The 19499-nt window shown below is 39.5% G+C and overlaps 1 protein-coding gene across 14 annotated transcripts in view; it reads left to right on the top strand.

Annotated features, from left to right (window-relative positions):
- NBEA (neurobeachin) overlaps positions 1 to 19499 on the top strand; it is an 834265-nt gene that overhangs the window by 785923 nt on the left and 28843 nt on the right. For 6 of the 14 annotated variants that reach the window (XM_034758620.1, XM_034758626.1, XM_034758617.1 and 3 more), the window contains 4 exons: positions 11827 to 11889; positions 12212 to 12301; positions 14033 to 14225; positions 19047 to 19118. In XM_034758620.1, coding sequence (XP_034614511.1) covers positions 11827 to 11889; positions 12212 to 12301; positions 14033 to 14225; positions 19047 to 19118 — 418 coding nt within the window. The remainder of the gene's footprint in view (positions 1 to 11826; positions 11890 to 12211; positions 12302 to 14032; positions 14226 to 19046; positions 19119 to 19499) is intronic. The other 8 variants (XM_034758628.1, XM_034758627.1, XM_034758622.1 and 5 more) reach the window with 3 other exon arrangements.

The following is a 19499-nucleotide window of genomic DNA, read 5'->3' as shown; positions in this document are numbered from 1 at the left end:
TGATGGAGATAAGATCAAAGAAAGGGGCAAAGGTATGGAGACATTTAATTTGTTTTAATTAAAAAAAGAAAGTGACTCCCTCTCCAAATTTGTCCTGCAGAAACTTTTCATATTTTTATTGTTAATTTTAAATAATTTTTAAAGCTCACATTTATGCTTTTAAAATAAAAAAATAGCACAGCTATGAGCAAGCATTGTTAAACCTCACAGCCACTGAAAAACATTTTTAATTAGAAAAGAGTGGGTAAAGTTTCAAAGTCTAATTGAAACCTCCTGCTGGTATTACTATAATAATATTGTGTTTTTTATGGGTAAGGTGCCCCTTGCCAAAGACCTCTGAGCTCCTAAAAAGAGTCTTAAGCAAAACAAAGGCAATAGGGTCTATTAAATGGAACTAAAGTTGGTGCAGACACCAAAAACGAAACTCCTCCCTCTAACTCAGCCCCAAACATACAATTAAATAGCTCTCAGACAGCATACAGAAAAACCTCACTAATCTGCAGCATGGGGAGGGATCCTTGGTTCAGATTAATACAAATCTAGGGGCATAGACACTTTTGGTAACATCACACTCCATTCAAATTGGCACAGGCAACACGATGCCAGAGCCTTGGCTTCACTCCCACCATTCATTAAGGGCCTGAAACAAGATCAGGGCACTTAGAGTTCTTCGTATTCCTGGCTCTTGCTAATGCAACAATTGAGGGAACAGCAGGGCTAGGATTTCACTGCTCCTCAGGAGTGCAGAGGCATTCAGTCACCCATCTTGCAGGATCTGGGAGGTCTTTAGAAAGACTGTCACTCTCCCATTTCATCTGTGGCCATCTTTTCCGCTTCTTGCAGCATTTGGACCAGCATCCAGCAACGTGAAAGTAAAGATGAATGCTGCTGCTTTCTAAAGTGAGTGGAGAAGGGAAAGTGGCACTCAGTTCTGCTCCTTCCTCTTTCTCTTCCAAAAGTGTGACGGGAAGATGAAACACGTGGGGAGGAGGCAGCTCCATCACAGCCAGTTTTTTAGACTACACCAACCTGCAAGTCCACCTCTTGGAAGACAAATAGGAGGAGGTGGCTTTGAGAAAAATGTGGCAGCAGACATTTTTTAGACGACCTCACCCCATTCCAGACTATTAGCCATTTATCTCTTCAGTCGTTCAGCAAATAGAAGCAGGTGAAAAGGGTGTCACTAGGAGTAAGTACTGTTGGGTACGTCTATACTACCCGCCAGATCTGAAGTTGCGTATCTTAGTTCGAACCCCCCCCCGGCTATTGTAGCCCAGGCCTAAGAAGTTAAGGGGTAGAAAGGGAGAAAATGAAAGAGGAGAGAGATAGGCAGGGACAATGTTATGCAGGACTTTGGAATTAAAGATGAGGAACTTGAATTTGATGTGGAATTGCAGAAAAGCCAGGAAAGGCAGAAATAATCAGAGCATCCAGGGAGGATGATGTTCTAAGTATCATCTTTTAATGAACAAGGGACTCAAGTAGTAACTCGCAGGAATTGTACAGCAGGGAGGACACGGAGAATATTTTTATTTTATTTTATTTTGATTTGTAAATACAAAAAGATGCTCTTCTGTAGTTCTAGGAGCCTTCTGCCATTCATTACAGTCACAAAAAGTAATAAGCCCCATTCTCAGTTCACATCAGTGAAACAATGTCCACGCGTGTAGATTGCATTGAAGGATGAGGACCTTTAAGAGGAGTTGATTCATAGAATTAAACACCTGAAGGGAAAGATCATATAGTCTGACACCTGCACAACATGGAACATAGAGCTTCCCCTAGTAATTCCTGCATCGAGCCCTGGGAATATAACCATAAGTTTTGGAGCCAGGGCAATGAGGAGGACTTTGAAGTCTGTTGTCTGATGAGGGTGCAGGCTGGGTGATGAGAAACTGCCACTTACATTCAACTAAAATCAAATTTCAAGGTAATCCTCCCTTTCTGATTTGAATAAGAAGAGGAAAGTGATTTTTGGGCAAAATTATCGATTATCTGAAAATGGAATATTCTGATTGACCAACTTTCACAATCTTACCTGTTCTTGACACTAGGCTATACCATTAATGAATTCTTTTATCTAGCTTGTATTAGAGTTAGCAGAGAAATCCTCTGCTAATGTACCGTACTCAGCCATTGAATTGTCAAAGAAAGTAGGGTTTTCCTTTATAAACTTAACACACATTCGACTGGATGTTGAAAGATCAGTTTTTTTTTCATTTGGCACAGCAGCAATGGACAGAAAAGTGTTTCAGTAAATTTTATCATGGGACAGGAATTATACATGAGCATAATATAAATTATGGCTTCAGATTTTTTTATAGCACCCACTAAGTGTATAATTCTGTAACATTTTAGAAAATCATATTATATAAAATTACAATAAGAAACAAATTGCTTTTGCTTTGGAGAGCAATTTTTTAAAAAAAATTGAATAGAATTCTTCAAAATTTTGAACAACTTTTTCTAGCTCAAATTTGCCCTCCTAGTAGCTGAGTTTCAGAGTAGCAGCCATGTTAGTCTGTATCCGCAAAAAGAAGAACAGGAGTACTTGTGGCACCTTAGAGACTAACTACCTAGTAGCTGAGTGACTATGAGTCCACAAGCCTCATTGATGGCCTACCCATTGAGAGTCCATGGTTGTGTGACAACTGAGACTGCACCATATTCTGTGGAGGCACTGCTCCCTCAGAAGCAATTACATAATGTATGTTTTAACATTACACTTCCAGCCAAGTCTGCCCCCTTTGTAGGGGTGGATTCTGTGATGACTTATATAGCTGGCAACCGGATTCTTTGGTTCCATCTTCTGTACAAAGAAAGAAGAGTACTTATGGCATCTTAGAGACTAACAAATTTATTTTAGCATAATCTTTCGTGGGCTAAAACCCGCTTCATCGGATGCATGCAGTGGAAAATACAGTAAGAAGATATATATACACAGAGAACATGAAAAATGGGTGTTGCCATATCAGTTGTAATGAGAGTAAGGTGAGCCATTCTCAGCAGGAGAAAAACAAATTTTGTAGTGATAATCAGGATGGCCCATTTCCAACAGTGTGAGTAACAGTAGGGGGAAAAATTAGCATGGGGAAACAGTTTTTACTTTGTATAATGACCCATCCACTCCCAGTCTTTATTCAAGCCTAATTTAATGGTGTCTAGTTTGCAAATTAATTCCAATTCTGCAGTTTCTCATTGGAGTCTGTTTTGGAAGTTTTTTTGTTGGAGTAATTGAGTGACCAGGGAGGTTGAAGTGTTCTCCGACTGGTTTTGAATGTTATAATTCTTGACATCTGATTTGTGTCCATTTATTCTGTTGCGTAGAGACTGTCCGGTTTGGCCAATGTACATGGCAGAGGGGCATTGCTGGCACATGATGGCATATATCACATTTGTAGATGTGCAGGTGAACAAGCCTCTGATATTATGGCTAATGTGATTAGGTCCTATGATGGTGTCCCTGAATAGATATGTGGACAAAGTTGGCAACGGGCTTTGTTGCAAGGATTGGTTCCTGGGTTAGTGTTTTTGTTGTGTGGTGTGTAGTTGCTGGTGAGTATTTGCTTCAGGTTGGAGGGCTGTCTGTAAGCAAGGACTGGCCTGTCTCCCAAGATCTGTGAGAGTGAAGGATCGCCCCTCAGGATAGGTTGTAGATCCTTGATGTTGCACTGGAGAGGTTTTAGTTGGGGGCTGAAGGTGATGGCTAGTGGTGTTCTATTAATTTCTTTGTTGGGCCTCTCCTGTAGTAGTTAACTTCTGGGTACTGTTCTGGCTCTGTCAATCTGATTCTTCACTTCAAAAGCTTATGCTCAAATAAATTTGTTTGTCTGTAAGGTGCCACAAGTACTCCTCGTTCTTTTTTCTGATACAGACTAACACGGCTACCACTCTGAAACCTATCTTCTGTACAGTCAGCCAGCCAGGGAAGAAAATGGGAAGTGTTCATGCTCAGACATGGTGGAGCCTAGCTCTTCCTCCTGTCTCAAAGTGTGTGTAGTAGTGATCCTCAAGGATGGAGAGTTGGGAGAGCTAAATGGCTCTCACACAGCCTCACCCTGTCAATTAAAAGCCGTTCTGGGTGTCCAGGGGGCATCTTGCTGCCATTGCTGCCTCACTGTCTCTCCTTGTAGTTCAGGTATGCTGACCTGTGTTTCTAGGATGCTGTGGATCTGACCAATCGCTGTTCTTCTGGATTAGGAGGGAAGAAGAGCACCTCCATGGAACTATTCCCACCCCCTTAGAGCTGTCAGGAAGAGGAACCCTCTCCCAAGTCCCCCTCTCATGAGGTTGCCTTCCCTCCCCATGGAGCAATCAGGATGAAGAGGGCTGCCCCATTGGGGGCAGATAGTAACTTACTCACCTGAGAGCTCAGCACACTCCTATTGGCCTCACACAGGGTCTCCAGCATCACATGGACGGGGAGGAAGAGTGACATTGAGCATTTTAAGGTGGTGTTCTAGCCTTACCCTTTACCTTGTTGGCAAGTTAGCCTGAGGGAGAGGGAGAAACGTCTCTGGGCTTGACTGCCCGTGTGTGTGTGTGTTGTGGGGAATGGCCACTTCCTGAAGTGCCAGGGCATAGCACCATCCTGGATTCCAAGTGCAGGAGTGGCACTCCAGAACACTCTGGTAGCAATGTTCCTGAGACTGGAGGGTTTGAGCCCCCCATAACCTTAGCCACCCACCACCTATGCCAGTATCCAATGCAGATAAAGGTGGTAAGAGCCAGCTTCCAGAGACCCAGGATGTGGCTGATGGACTTTTTGCCTGTAAGGAGAAGGGAAGACTTTAATCTTCACAGACTGAGGTCCCTCTTTGTACCCTCTTTTCCACTCACAAAGGGATGTCAAGGGGATTTAGTCGTGGACTGAGCACTACAGGTTAGGCTGAAATGGCTCAATCCCAAATTATTGGTTATTTGGTTTGAGGCCATTTAATCTCACACTATATCCAATAAAATATCTGATTTGGAGGAAGAGTGGAGGGCCAGATAATGCCCCTTCCCACTGTTAAATTATTAAAGTTGTGGCCTGTCACTTAAATCCACCCCTGTGCCCATGTTTCGTTTCACTTGATCAAATAACCAACTGCTCTGAAGAATCCAGACTAGCTGAGTCACTGCTTGTTTGTAAAATGCAACCCTTCTTCCCCTCCAAATGTGCAATAATAAAACAGAAATCAATATTCTTAACCTAATTTATCAAACGTTCTGAAGATACTGATGCCATTTAACAGCTGTAGACGCAAATAAAAAAGCAATATCTCACACCATTAGTACAAAACAATAACATTTTCAGGCTGTGTATGCTATCCACCAATGGGCTGTCAATCATGTTTGCTCTGAAGAACAGAGTGCTTAGGGGCTGTTAATCATGCTGGCTGTGTGAGAGAACACATTAAGAAATACTGTGCCACTATTCACTGAATACAAAAATAAACGTGTATGAAAACAAATGCATATTAAAACAATGAGGAGTCCGGTGGCACCTTAAAGACTAACAGATTTATTTAGGCATAAGCTTTCGTGGGTAAAAAACTCACTTCTTCAGATGCATGAAGTGAAAATTACAGATGCAGGCATTATTATACATGAAGAAAAGGGAGTTACCTTACAAGTGGAGAACCAGCGTTGACAGGGCCAATTCAATCAGGGTGGATGTAGCCCACTCCCAATAATTGATTAGAAGGTGTCAATACCAAGGGAGGGAAAGTTGCTGTTGTAGTGAGCCAGCCACTCCCAGTCCCTATTCAAGCCCAAAGTAATGGTGTTAAAATTGCAAATGAATTTTAGTTCTGCATTTTCTCTTTGAAGTCTGTTTTTGAAGGGTTTTTTTGTTACTTTTAAAGCTACTTTTAAATCTGTTATGGAATGTCCAGGGAGCTTGAAGTGTTCTCCTACTGGCTTTTGTATGTTACCATTCCTGATGTCTGATTTGTGTCCATTTATTCTTTTACATAGAGACCGTCCGGTTTGGCCAAAGTACATGGCAGAGGGGCGTTGCTGGCACACAATGGCATATATCACATTAGTAGATGTGAAGGTGAATGAGTCCCTAATGATGTGGCTCATGCGGTTGGGTTCTCTGATGGTGTCACTAGAGTAGATATGGGGACAGAATAGGCAATGAGTTTTGTTACAGGTATTGGTTCCTTGATTAGTGTTTCTGTGGTGTGTGGTTGCTAGTGAGTATTTGCTTCAGGTTGGGGGGCTGTCTGTAAGCGAGGACTGGCTTGCCTACCAAGGCCTGTGAGAGTGAGGGATTGTTTTCCAGGATAGGTTCTAGATTGTTGATGTGCTGGAGAGGTTTTAGCTGGCGCCTGTACGTGATGGCCAGAGGTGTTCTGTTATTTTCCTTGTTGGGCCTGTCCTGTAGTAGGTGACTTCTGGGTACCTGTCTCGCTCTGTCAATCTGTTTCCTCACTTCCAAAGGTGGGTATTGTAGTTTTAAGAATGCTTGATAAAGATCTTGTAGGTGTTTGTCTCTGTCTGAGGGACTGAAACAAATGTGGTTGTATCTTAGGGCTTGGCTGTAGACATTGGATCATGTGATGTGTCCTGGATGGAAGCTGGAGGCATGTCGTTAATTGGTCAGTAGGTTTAGGTATAGGGTGGTGTTTATGTGACCATCACTTATTTGCACTGTAGTGTCCAGGAAGTGGATCTCTTGTGGAGACTGGTCCAGGCTGAGGTTGATGGTGGGGTGGAAATTGTTGAAATCCTGGTGGAATTCCTCAAGGGCCTCCTTCCCATGGGTCCATATGATGAAGATGTCATCAATGTAGCGCAAGTAGAGTAGGGGTGCTAGGGGATAAGAGCTGAGGAAGCGTTGTTCTAAGTCAGCCATAAAAATGTTGGCATACTGTGGGACCATGCGGGTACCCATAGCAGTGACGCTGACTTGAAGGTATGAGTTGTCCCCAAATCTGAAATGGTTGTGGGTGAGGACAAAGTCACAAAGCTCAGCCACCAGGTGTGCCGTGGCCTCATCAGGGATACTGTTCCTGACAGCTTGTAGTCCAGCCTCATGTGGAATATTGGTGTAAAGAGCTTCTACATCCATGGTGGCCAGGATGGTGTTTTCAGGAAGATCACCAATGCATTGTAGTTTCCTCAGGAAGTCGGTGGTGTCTCAAAGATAGCTAGGAGTGCTGGTAACGTAGGATCTGAGGAGAAAGTCCAAATAGCCAGATAATACTGCTGTAAGAGTGCCAATGCCTGAGATGATGGGGTGTCCAGGGTTTCCAGGTTTATGGATCTTGGGTAGCAGATAGAATACCCTGGTCAGGGCTCTAGGGGTGTGTCCGTGTAGACTTGTTCCTGTACTATAGCAGGGAGTTTCTTGAGCAGATGGTGTAGTTTCTTTTGGTACCCCTCAGTGGGATCAGAGGATAGTGGCCTGTTGAATGTGGTGTTGGAGAGTTGCCTGGCAGCCTCCTGTTCATAATTCGACCTGTTCATTCTGACTACAGCACCTCCTTTGTTGGCCCCTTTGATTATAATATCAGAGTTGTTTCTGAGGCTGTGGATGGCATTGCGTTCTGTACAGCTGAGGTTATGGGACAAGTTATGCTGGCTGTTCACAATTTCAGCCTGTGCACATCTGCAGAAGCACTCTATGTAGAAGTCCAGTCTGTCATTTTGACCGTCAGGAGGAGTCCATGCTGAATTCTTCTTCTTGTAGTGTTGGTAGGATTAATTTCAGATTCCAGATTAATTCCACTGCATTATTAGTGGTTTGCTCAAATGTATTAGCTGAAGTCTCGGTCATTCCATCGGATGCCACTTTATTAACATAATACCTAACCAACCAACCGTGCCTAAGGACAAGTAGCCTTTTCAAGTTACCTTTGGGACAGATATCCTTCCCTTTCTCTATGCAATAGATGGGCACTGATTTTGGCATAAGCGAAGGTACTTTGCAACAGGATCATGTAGGACAAAATTTCTGTGGACTCACCAGTATCATGGGAATTAACAGTTAAAGAAATGCAGAAAAATTAGGTGAAACATAATGAAGTTTTGGTGAAATAATATATTCTAGAAAGCTTAACTGAACATGGCAGTAGTCTTTTCTGACATTAGAATAATTGACAAATGGGAAGAAAATGAAGTGGCTCTGTAGCCAGTAACATCATTGTTTTATTATTTGTAAATAAAAATATAAGTAATTTTAAGAAATCCTCCCACTCCTTCCATGCTATTTAGTTATCCGTAATTACATGCATTAAAGTGATTTATGCTTCATGTTTTACATAGGCAGCGTTGGTCATTATTATCAAAGAGGGGCTAGTTGACTAGATGGACTAGTGGCTTCTTCCTCAATAATAGTCCCTGTGTTTCTCCATGTTCATCTTAAAAATATATAGGAGGAAAATAACTAATAAAAAGCCATTATACCATAAAATGTTTCTGTTTGTGTTTACAAGTTCAGTCAGTAATGAAGAAACCAATGTCAAAGAAAAACTTGAGTTTTGGGGTTTTTTGACATTTAATAAATGTGCCCTTTTTACCTATTACACCTGAAGAAACAAAGATTCCCTCTGTCATTTAATGGAAGAATTGATTTCTGCTTCTTTTATGTGAAAATAAAATACTCACCCAAAATGCCAAAGTCAGCGGCCATACTGAGAGACAAACATAGTTGCATGTTCATTCTTCAGGAAGGTGACAATGGGACTTGATCCTGAAAGGTGCAGAGCACCTTCAGCTTCCCAGTGCCCTGGCGGATGTCAAGTATGTCTGTAAATGTGAAAATATAAACACAAGCATCTATTGCTCATGAGCAAAATACATAATTTTTAGAGTATTATTTATTGTAACTAAGATGTATCTGTATTGATGTTCAATATATGTACAGCATGTTTATCCATTAGCTACTTTATGAGAAGCAATATTTTTATTTTGAACGTTATAAAGTTGTATTTTTCCGGGTTACATAAATGAGGGTGTTTGAGCTGGATGTCCTTTTCAACTTGCAAATTGCATGTAATTTAGCAGATTCATTTTGTTTCCTGTGAAATACAACTAACAGCTTTGGGACAGGTATCCCCTAATTCCTTCCTTTAAGACCTTGTTTTCTTTGATATAAGACCTTGCTTTCTGTGATATAAAAGCTTGACCATACACTACCAAACACTCCCTGAAGTGTTTGAGTACGAATGTTGTTTTATGTGTGGAAAAACAGCAGGGAGTCTCAATTCAGTTCCTCAAATTGCTTTCCTGCAATGCCTTACTAAGTAAGCTAACACTAATATAATTGTAGTTTTGCTGTTTCAAAGACGTTAAATTTGGTAAGCTAGTGCTTTCAGAGCTAATGCTCTTTCTACATTGAGGACATTTTGAAGGTGAAATAAAAGTAAATGTAATTCTATAAGAAAAATATTAAATTAGCTAGAATGATTGTGTGTTTCAAGGAGTGATGGTAGTGCTTTGTACATTGGTACCGAGGACTTGGTGGATGGGAGAAAGGATAATGATGCATTGGAATAGAATTTTAAGGAACATTATACAAAGCAAGAGATGTGATTATTAAGAAAAAGTAATTCTATGCCTGTACAGGTCCTGTGATTAATTTGAAATACTGTAAGTGCCCCACCAGTTATACAGAAATTGTTTATAATAGCTATTTCCGATTCCTGCCTGTTGCTTGAGTTACTAGAGATGTTCTAGGGAATCTGCTTTTGATCTGTGTATGATATGATCTAGTACAGTGTTTCCCAAACTTGGGACACCGTTTGTGCAGGGAAAGCCCCTGGCGGGTCGGGCCGGTTTGTTTACCTGCCCCGTCCGCATGTCCGGCCAATCGCGGCTCTCACTGGCCGCAGTTCGCTGCTCCAGGCTAATGGGAGCTGCTGGAAGCGGCAGCCAGTATGTCCCTCGGCCCGCGCCGCTTCCAGCAGCTCCCATTGGCCTGGAGCAGCGAACCGCGGCCAGTGGGAGCCGCGATCAGCCGGACCTGCGGACGGGGCAGGTAAACAAACTGGCCCAGCTCTCCAAGGGCTTTCCCTACACAAGCGGCATCCCAAGTTTGGGAAACACTGATCTAGTAAACTGAGCCCAGGGCTAGGAATCAAGAGAACTGTGGTCTATTCCTAAATTTGCTGCAGATATGCTGTGTATCCTTAGGCAAGTCATTTAACCTCTCTGTGTCTCAGTTTTCACTGCATATATCAAATGGGGATGATAAGACTTGTTTACCTTTCTAAAGTATTTTGAGCTGTGTAGAAGAACAAGAGCTACAGACCTGCAAATTCTTATTATTTATGGTGCCCCTTGTGCAGTAGCATAGTAATGTTACATACATTTTAAATAAAGCTATTTATATAGTTTCATTTCCTTAAAAAGTTCCAAATGTTTTTAAAAATACATTTTCACAAGAAAAAAATAATACTTATCATTCATAGAGGAATTTAGGATTGTTTTGGGTTTTTGTACTTAATATCTTTGTGAGTAGAAGCTGACAACAATACCCAGTATTGCCTGTTTACAGATTAAGGTCTTGATCCTGGTACTCATTCAATTCACTGCCAGGATTACCAGTAACTTCATTGTTCTCAAGATCAGTAGCATAAAGTAAAGGTAGTGAGCATTTACTAGGATATCTTTAGTTGTAAAATAATGGATACTATTGACAGGTAAATTTTAAGTGTCCATCTCTTGTCATCTGAACAAGTCATCCTGGTTTTACTTTATCCATCCCATGCTATCATAAATCTTTGTCTTAGATTCTTATTTTGTCAGTATTTTATTTGTCATAATTCATTGACTATCAGCAAATATATTGTAATATATTTTTTAAATATTACCGACATTTTAGGAGATGACCTACGCATCTATTACAACCTCTTTTTTGAGAAATGGGGAGAGGCCAGCAGTTGTTTTGTAAAAAGCAACAGAGGGTCCTGTGGCACCTTTAAGACTAACAGTCTCAAAGGTGCCACAGGACCCTCTGTTGCTTTTTACAGATTCAGACTAACACTGCTACCCCTCTGGCAGTTGTTTTGTGTGGATTATAAAGAGTATATTTAATCAGACTGCACATTGAAGAGGTTCTACTGCCTCTTAAATTGTTTTAGAAGAAATAATATAATTTATCAATGTGGTTTATATTTTAGGGGGCTTTTTCATGTGCATTTTCTTTACATGCTAAGGTGAGAAACTCATTGACACAAATAAGAAAATTATTTATGGCACAGGCCTTTCAAATATATGGGTATATACTACTTAGTATTTTTTAAAATCAGCTGCTTAACTTAGTGTAGTTCTGGATTTTCTGAAATCCACTGAAATGCAGCCTGGGTATCTGAAAGGCATGGTAGAGTTCTTAAATAGTATCATTAGTGGAGGCAGTAATAAAAAAAAATGCCAGCAATTGTTTTAAATATACCATAAAAACACTTAGATGTCTGAGTGGGTTGTGTAGGTGGTTGAAACATCTCAGTCTGCGGGCCAGTTTCTACTATTTGTGGAGTTACTCTGTGTCATACACTGAGAGCAGAATTTGGTCCTGAAATTTAAAGTTGAAATTACTAATTACCGGTATATATTTCATGGTTTTACAACAGTCGATATTCTGACATGTGAAAACTCATCCAAAATAAACCGAAAACTAAATATTGTCTTATCTGGTAAAAGAATACTACCTAGAAGTTAGATCATTATCTAAAGACTTTTATTGTAACTCCTGTAGCTATAGTGTATCTTGAAATGATATATTTCCAGTATTTTTTATTTTTAACTGCTGTGTTACTGAAATTGTGATTATTTTTTTTCTTATACAATATCCATGAATTTGATTTCTCAATTTGCTTCCCCCCCTTTAAGATCCCAGAGGCGTATTTTATTAGAGATCCTCATACTTTCCTCCTTACAAAGGACTTTATTAAGGTATATGTGTTGTATTTGGTGCAAAGAAATCTCTCAAGACCTTAACTGCATGTCCTCACAGGTTAACATTTTCACATGTAACCCCAGCTATTGGAAATAAGAACGGTTATTTGGTTAACTGAAGCATGCTTGAAAGGAGAAGCAAAGCTTGTCTACAAAATACTAACACTTGGATGAGTCTGCAGCCTGAGAGAAGAGCACCCGGTGAATTTTCTGGACTTTTTTCATGGCTGACTTAGGATTTGCTTGCATTGTCAAATAGTGTGTTGACCTATCTCTTTGATGCATATTGATTATGACAATCACTCTCCTTTCCCTGCAGGCCATGGAGGCACAGATACAGAACTTTGGACAGACGCCATCTCAGTTGCTTATTGAGCCACATCCGCCTCGGAGCTCTGCCATGCACCTGGTGAGATATAACTGCTGGTTGAGAATTTATTTCCTTTCAACCTGAGGATCCTTTATAGGTCATAAAATACCTATTTAAGTAACACTTTCTTTTCATGCCCTGAGTTGCCTACAATGCCATAGCCCTTACTCTGTGCAGAAATTGAATGCAGGCTCTTAGACAGCACGGTGGAAGTTGGAATAGCTCTAACTTCCTACAGTCACTGACTTCTGTTGCCCAATCTTGGATTTAAAAACTATCTTCATAAATATGTATTTGCTGAGTATAACTGCATGAAATAAAAATGACTGCATGCTTTTCTCATATTGAACATTTTGTTTCAAAAAAAGGGGAAACGTTCGAGGGTGATTTATGGACATTGGCTGCTTGTCAGGAAAGAAGAAATGTAGTTCAAATCATGCTGGAACCCTTCTGTCCATTCCTGTGAAAGAACACATCATGTCCTTGTAATTTCAATTTGAACTTCAGCATTAATTACCAACGCACTCTTTTATGTGCTCATTACAAAGAATTATATTATGTAGCCAAAGTGAAAAATACTGATATCTGTCCCTATTAGTGTCTTCGGTTTAAACATCTGAGGGCAAGAAACTTCCTATGAAGTTTCAGTAAACAGATCATAATATTTTCATTAGCTTTCATAGATTCCATTACCCATAAGGAAAATCACATTGTGCAAATGGCAATTCCTCTGGAAATTTCAGTTTTGCTCTTTTTTTAATTAAACAGTATCTGCAAATTTACATGATAGATAGATATTTTAGATCTTAAAAATGTAGATAATGTATTTTAGACAGCAGTTTAAATCAGTAGATTCAGAAAATTCCTAGAATTCATCCTAGTTGATACAGCAGTTAATTTATGAAGACATCTAATACATGCAAATTGGGCTTCACGAAGCAATGGACTTAAATTGCAGCAAGGGAGGTTTAGATTGGACATTAAGAAAAACTTCCTAACTGTCAGGGTGGTTAAGCGCTGGAATAAATTGCCTGGGAAGGTTGTGGAATCTTCATCATTGGAGATTTTTAAGAACAGGTTAGACAAACACCTGTCAGGAATGGTCTAGATAATTAGTCCTGCTACCAGTGCAGGGGACTGAACTAGATGACCTCTCGAGGTCCCTTCCAGTTCTGTGATTCATATAATCTCACTGATGATAAAAATATTACTAGCCATGAGAAAAAATTATATTTTACATACAGAATTATCACCCTGATTTTATAATCATTTATACCTTTTAATATGATTTGTAAGGAATAAAAAGTAAAGTCAATTCATGTAGTATTCTCTAAAGGATTAACTTAAATCTACAATGCACTGAGTTCCTCCTCTAAAAATTCTTGTTTTAGCCATTGGACTTTATACAATTGTATGTTTCTGATGTAATATTGGGTTAACTGACTCTTCTATTTGACTCCTTTCTACAGTGTATGAATATTAACTGTTCTGATCATTTTGTATTTTGATTTTTTGAATTAATGCTGATTTATCACTTTACAACCTGCTATGATAACCTAATGGACCTTAACCAAACCTTTTCTCTATTTGTCCTCATGTAATGATCCAGCAATAGTTTTCCCTCCTATATTGCTAGTGCAGATAGCATTGTTTTCCCTGTATGTACACATGTTTGCCTACTCATTTTAACCTTGTTTTCCCTCAGACCTCCTCACTAATTGTGTTATCCCTTCTGTTTTCTTCTGCTCTCTTCTCCTTTCTACTCAACAGTGTTTCCTTCCACAGAGTCCACTCATGTTTAAAGATCAGATGCAGCAGGATGTTATAATGGTGCTGAAATTTCCATCAAATTCTCCTGTCACACACGTGGCAGCCAACACGCTTCCCCACCTTACCATTCCTGCAGTGGTAACTGTGACTTGCAGCAGACTTTTTGCAGTGAATAGATGGCACAACACAGTAGGTATGTGCTCATAGATAGATCTCTTATTTAAACATTCTGTAAGCGGTGCATCTTTTAAGTTTCAAGTAGAGTATCTGGGTTAATCCCACTCGCCTACAGATAGGCAACAAATTTTTACCCACTTATCCCTCTGTATAGTGAGTACTCACAGTGTCCATTTTCCATGGTATCACTCCAAGAAGCACCCTACCTAAAGCCACCACATCAGCTTGGCAGCCAATTGCTTTGTTGCTACATCGGTATCAGTCTTTAATGTAACATTTTTGGGACAGTACTATTATTCTTGACACCACATATATAATATGCCACAATTTTCAGGAATACATAGTGCTGGGCTAGCTAGTATGTGTATATCACTGTTCACTATTTGAGGGAGTGTCTCTAAGGTGCCACAAGTACTCCTGTTCTTTATTCAGATGTCGGTCACAAGAGTCAATAGTACAAGCAAAAACTAAAGGACTGTGTTCCTTGGCTCCACTTACAGAGTGTCCAGTATGGATGAAGTAGAAGAACTTAATCATTACCCCTGTGAACAACTAAGTGGTCATCTATCTATTTCAACATTCCCTTCTATTCTAAATGTTTCTGTGCTCTGACACTGTGCAATACACATGTAAATGGTGTTGCACAGCTATCTGGTTAGAGGTAGTTTAAGCAAATCCAGGTATCTGACTTATCATTACCTTTGAGTATTATATCAGGTACCTCCACATTCAGAGGTACCCAAAGTTTATCCAGAGTTTTACACATCTCTTTTTAAAAGAGAATTATATTAATTTTGCTCAGCCTTATAGCGTAAAAGTTTGAAGGGTAAGAAGTAGTCATTGATGTATATAAATTGTGAAATGGAAATGTATTTAAAAGATGTTTTCTGTTCAGAATTAGCAATCTAAGCCTGCTACAGGTGGTGGCCATGTGGCTAAAAGAGTCATTTGCTTACAGTCATTTGTGACACTGGCAGTTGAGAAACCCAGTGTAAGAGACCATAAACAAGTCAGTGTCCTACAGTACTTTAATACTAATTTTAATAACATTGTTCTGTTAGTCTTTCAAGTCTTCTGGGGACATTGGCTAACCACCTTTGCCCATTAGCAGGCCCCTTGGGGAACCTCCTTGTATGTGTTACTGACTCCTCCATTTCTTAAAAGGATCTTTTAGTGGGCAGTAGAACAGTGGGATTAGTGAAACGCACCCGCTCCCACCACTTTAGTGAGACAAAGGTAAATAATAGCTGGTGCGGTAGCTAAGGAAACCTCAGGTGTTCCCTAGCAATCATGCTTTAGTTAAGAGAAGCCTTATAGGCCTTGATTTTTCCTTGAGGTTCATGTAACTATTTTGTTCACTTACATCCACGTAAAACACGAACCTCTTTGCTAACATGCAGAATTCAGTTCACAAACCATATGTGAACTAAACCATGCATCCTTTGTGCGACCCTGGTACTTATCTAAAACACCACAATGCTTTTTGAATAAATAAGGCAAAAGAGAAGGGTACACAAAACAGTCAAGAAATCCAAAATAAATCCTACACTGTTCTTAGCTTTTACACTGTATGTGCCATTTTCTGTTACTTCACAACTGCATAATTTAGAACAGAGTATCAGTCTTAATGCTGAATTTTCTAATTCTTGCTGGTTTGGTTTACAATCTTAAAAAGTCTCTCTTGCCTACTTAGATTTAAATTATAAAAGAACTTTTAAAGGTGTGTATTCTATTATAAAACTGTGACATCATTTAATTGTAGTGTTTTTTACTTAATTATTCCAACAATAATAATCCAACAATCTAGCATTTAGAATAGGTTCATGAACATAAAACTGTAGATACTCAGGTACCATCATAAGATGTAAACACAGCTTAATTTTTCCATAATAGCTTGTGCATTGTGCATTAATACTAAGTCTCTAGCTTTCTAAGGTGAGGTGTTAAACTACTGATTTGTGAAATGGATTTTACAAGGTTAATTGAGGACCATCTTACTTTTATGACATGCTACTCTAGAGATTTATTTCATTAGTAGAAACTGACTATATTATTACTAAATATAAGGATAGTCAGTGGAAGATCCTTAATTTAAAAGGTATGGTGATAGTAAGTTTCAAATGTCTGTTGACATTACAGAAGATTAGGTTTGTCTTCTGACCTTGGAAAGAGTCATTTGCCTTCCCCCCACCAACTATCCTGCATCCAAATTGTGGTACCTCCCTCACAAGTGTCTTGCGCCACCAATTTTGCCTCTCCATCCCACTCCTTTTGTGAGGATTACTTGCAGTGATAAATAGGGCCTAAAAGTTGTGGCTCAGTAATATAGAAAAGAAAAAAGCATTAATGTTTGCAGCCTGGTATAGCAAACTCCTGTATAAGAAAGGAGGATGATTTGTCTGACATTGATATACCATGCTCCCGGATACACACATCACAACACCAGCAGATAGTGTTTTCTGCCATCTTTGGTTGACCAGGAGACTTTTCCTCTCCCTATCAGATTAGGACTTTACCATTGAAGTGTCCTCAGGACTAGACCATTGCAACTCGCTCTATATTAAGAGACTGTATATTAAGAGACTCCACAGCAATACTACTATTGGTATATTATCTCTGAAACTACCTCACAATATCTAATTCACCAAGGCAGATACACTTCAGAATGACAATGCATCTAAAGAAATCCAAGCTAAAACACTCAGGGGCTTGGGGCACAATATTCTAAGTCTTATATAGAATCATAGAAATGTAGGGATGGAAGGGTAATTAAGAGGTGACTCAGTCCAATCCCCCATGCTAAAACAGGATTAAATATACCTGGACCAGGGGCAGGCAACCTATGGCATGCGTGCCGCTTTCGGCATGCGAGCTGATTTTCAGTGGCACTCACACTGCCCGGGTCCTGGCCACCAGTCCGGGGGGCTCTGCATTTTCATTTAATTTTAAATGAAGCTCCTTAACCATTTTAAAAACCTTATTTACTTTACATACAACAATTGTTTAGTTATATATTATAGACTTATAGAAAGAGACCTTCTAAAAACGTTAACATGTATTACTGGCATGCAAAACCTTAAATTAGAGTGAATAAATGAAGACTCGGAACACCACTTCTGAAAGGTTGCTGACCCCTGCCTAGACCATAAGAACATAAGACTGGCTATACTGGATCAGACCAAAGATCCATCAAGCCCAGTATCCTATCCTCTGACAGTGGCCAATGCCAGATGCCCCAAAGGGAATGAACAGGCAGGCTATCATCAAGTGATCCATGCCCTGTCACCCAATCCCAGCTTCTGGCAAACAGAGGCTAGGGTCACCATTCCTGTCCATCCTGGCTAATAGCCATTGATGGACTTATCTTCCATGAATCTATCTAGCTCTCTTTTGAACCCGTTATAGTATGTGTGTATATTCATATTCTGCAGTAGTCTCCATTTCCTCTTATGGAGACTTGGGAAGAAAAGGAAATAAATATATATATTTATATGTCACTTTCCAGACATTTTATATATATATATATATAAATATAAATTACATACGCTGTAAGGGCAAACAGTCTAGTGGTCTGGCATGGAAAAGATCATCATGTTATGTCCCAATTTAAATCTCTTAGTCCCCTCTCCCAATCAATTGTGGATACCAAGCTTGAGATCTTGCAACATGACTGATTCGCTGGGTCCAGAGTTATACTTGTTAGAGGATTTGATAAATGTATTTTCAGTAAATTGGCCACAAATAGTAGAAAACTCTGAAATGTCAATTCTGATTAAAACATCACAGATTATAGACGATAAGTGCTGCTTACTTTACACAATTTCAGTTTGCAGCACAAAGCAAATTAGATATCATTTTCTTTTTAATTATAGTTTTCTTTTAAGTAAACTGAAAAAATAATGAAGCAGTTTCAATGAGCAGAACATTTCCAACATGGGTTTAGAATGTTATTCCCCAAACGGATGGAATTTATGCACTTGTACTTTTATACTGCCATTTAAGATAGATCTACTCTGTCAGAATAGTATGTTAATATAAACTATCCATGTGTGATGGGAGAGGGGCCTCATCTTATTACTAGCTCCATCACTCACTATTGAACAATCAGTTCAGAGAAATGTGTAAATGTTATCTTCTTCACACACGTATAGGGGTCATCATTGTAAAAGCCAAGAACTACTAACAGTTAACCACACGTATTCAAGATATGTATTGCTAAGCATAGGAGGAAACTCTGGTCCAATACACTGTATGGTGACGCTTGGCAAATAATGACTTTTTAATTATAGCTCTACATTGCACCAACAGTAATGACTCTCTAGTAGCACTTGTGTGGACTAGGTTTGCTAAATGCAGCACTCCCTGGCTAGGCCCCTGAAATATCTCTTATACTAGCTGTGGCTGGAATAGAGGTAGCTATGCCAGCTTTACACCACTCATGGATTTCCCTCCAAAAAAGGAATCTCCAGTTGGCTGTTTAAGTCAGTTTCCCTCCCCTTTTGTACCACTGTGCTGGCTCTGTGAGGCTCTGTCCCAGTATTTATATATAACATAATGGTCGATTACACCATTGTAAATCAGGAGTTGATTTGCTGAAGTGAGCAATAGCAGATGTTGGCTCAAAGTTAGCACATATATTTGTATTTAATTTTATTTATTTATTTGAGTAAATAACTTATATATTTTGTCACAGGGAAAAAGGAATCTTAAAAATTGATAGAACAAGATTAAGCATTTTTATGGGGTATAATCATTTTACAATTCTAATACTGGAAAAACAATGTGAAAATTTTGTAAGCAAGTTCCATATTTGTTTTATTCCTCCTTTCATCTGTAGGCCTCAGGGGAGCCCCAGGATATTCTTTGGATCAAGCCCATCATCTTCCTATTGAAATGGATCCATTGATTGGTATGTCAAAAATAAAAGTATGGTTACACTGTTTTCAAGAATTGTTGCTTAAGTTATATTTGTATGTTGTGCTTCATTTTACACAGAAAACAGGCAAATATTAATTCTTTTTCGAGTGTTTGCACATGTGCATTCTACTGTTGGTGTGTGCACACCCCATGCACAATCACCAGAAATATTTATTTCTCAGTGGTACCCATTAGGGTAGATTTTCTTTGTTTATCTGCTTTTTTGTCAATCCCCGGAGCCAAGGGATGCCTCAGTCACTGGGCTTCAAGCCCTGCGTTTTCTGTAATAAAGCTATGCCCTTGAGTGACTTGTGCTCAAGTGCGCTGGAGAAGCTCATACTGGGGACCATTGCCAAATTTGCAAGGACTTAAG

Source organism: Trachemys scripta, chromosome 1, assembly GCF_013100865.1.
Source record: "Trachemys scripta elegans isolate TJP31775 chromosome 1, CAS_Tse_1.0, whole genome shotgun sequence".
NCBI classification, from domain to species: Eukaryota; Metazoa; Chordata; order Testudines; family Emydidae; genus Trachemys; species Trachemys scripta.
This window is presented reverse-complemented; position numbering and strand designations above follow the sequence as displayed.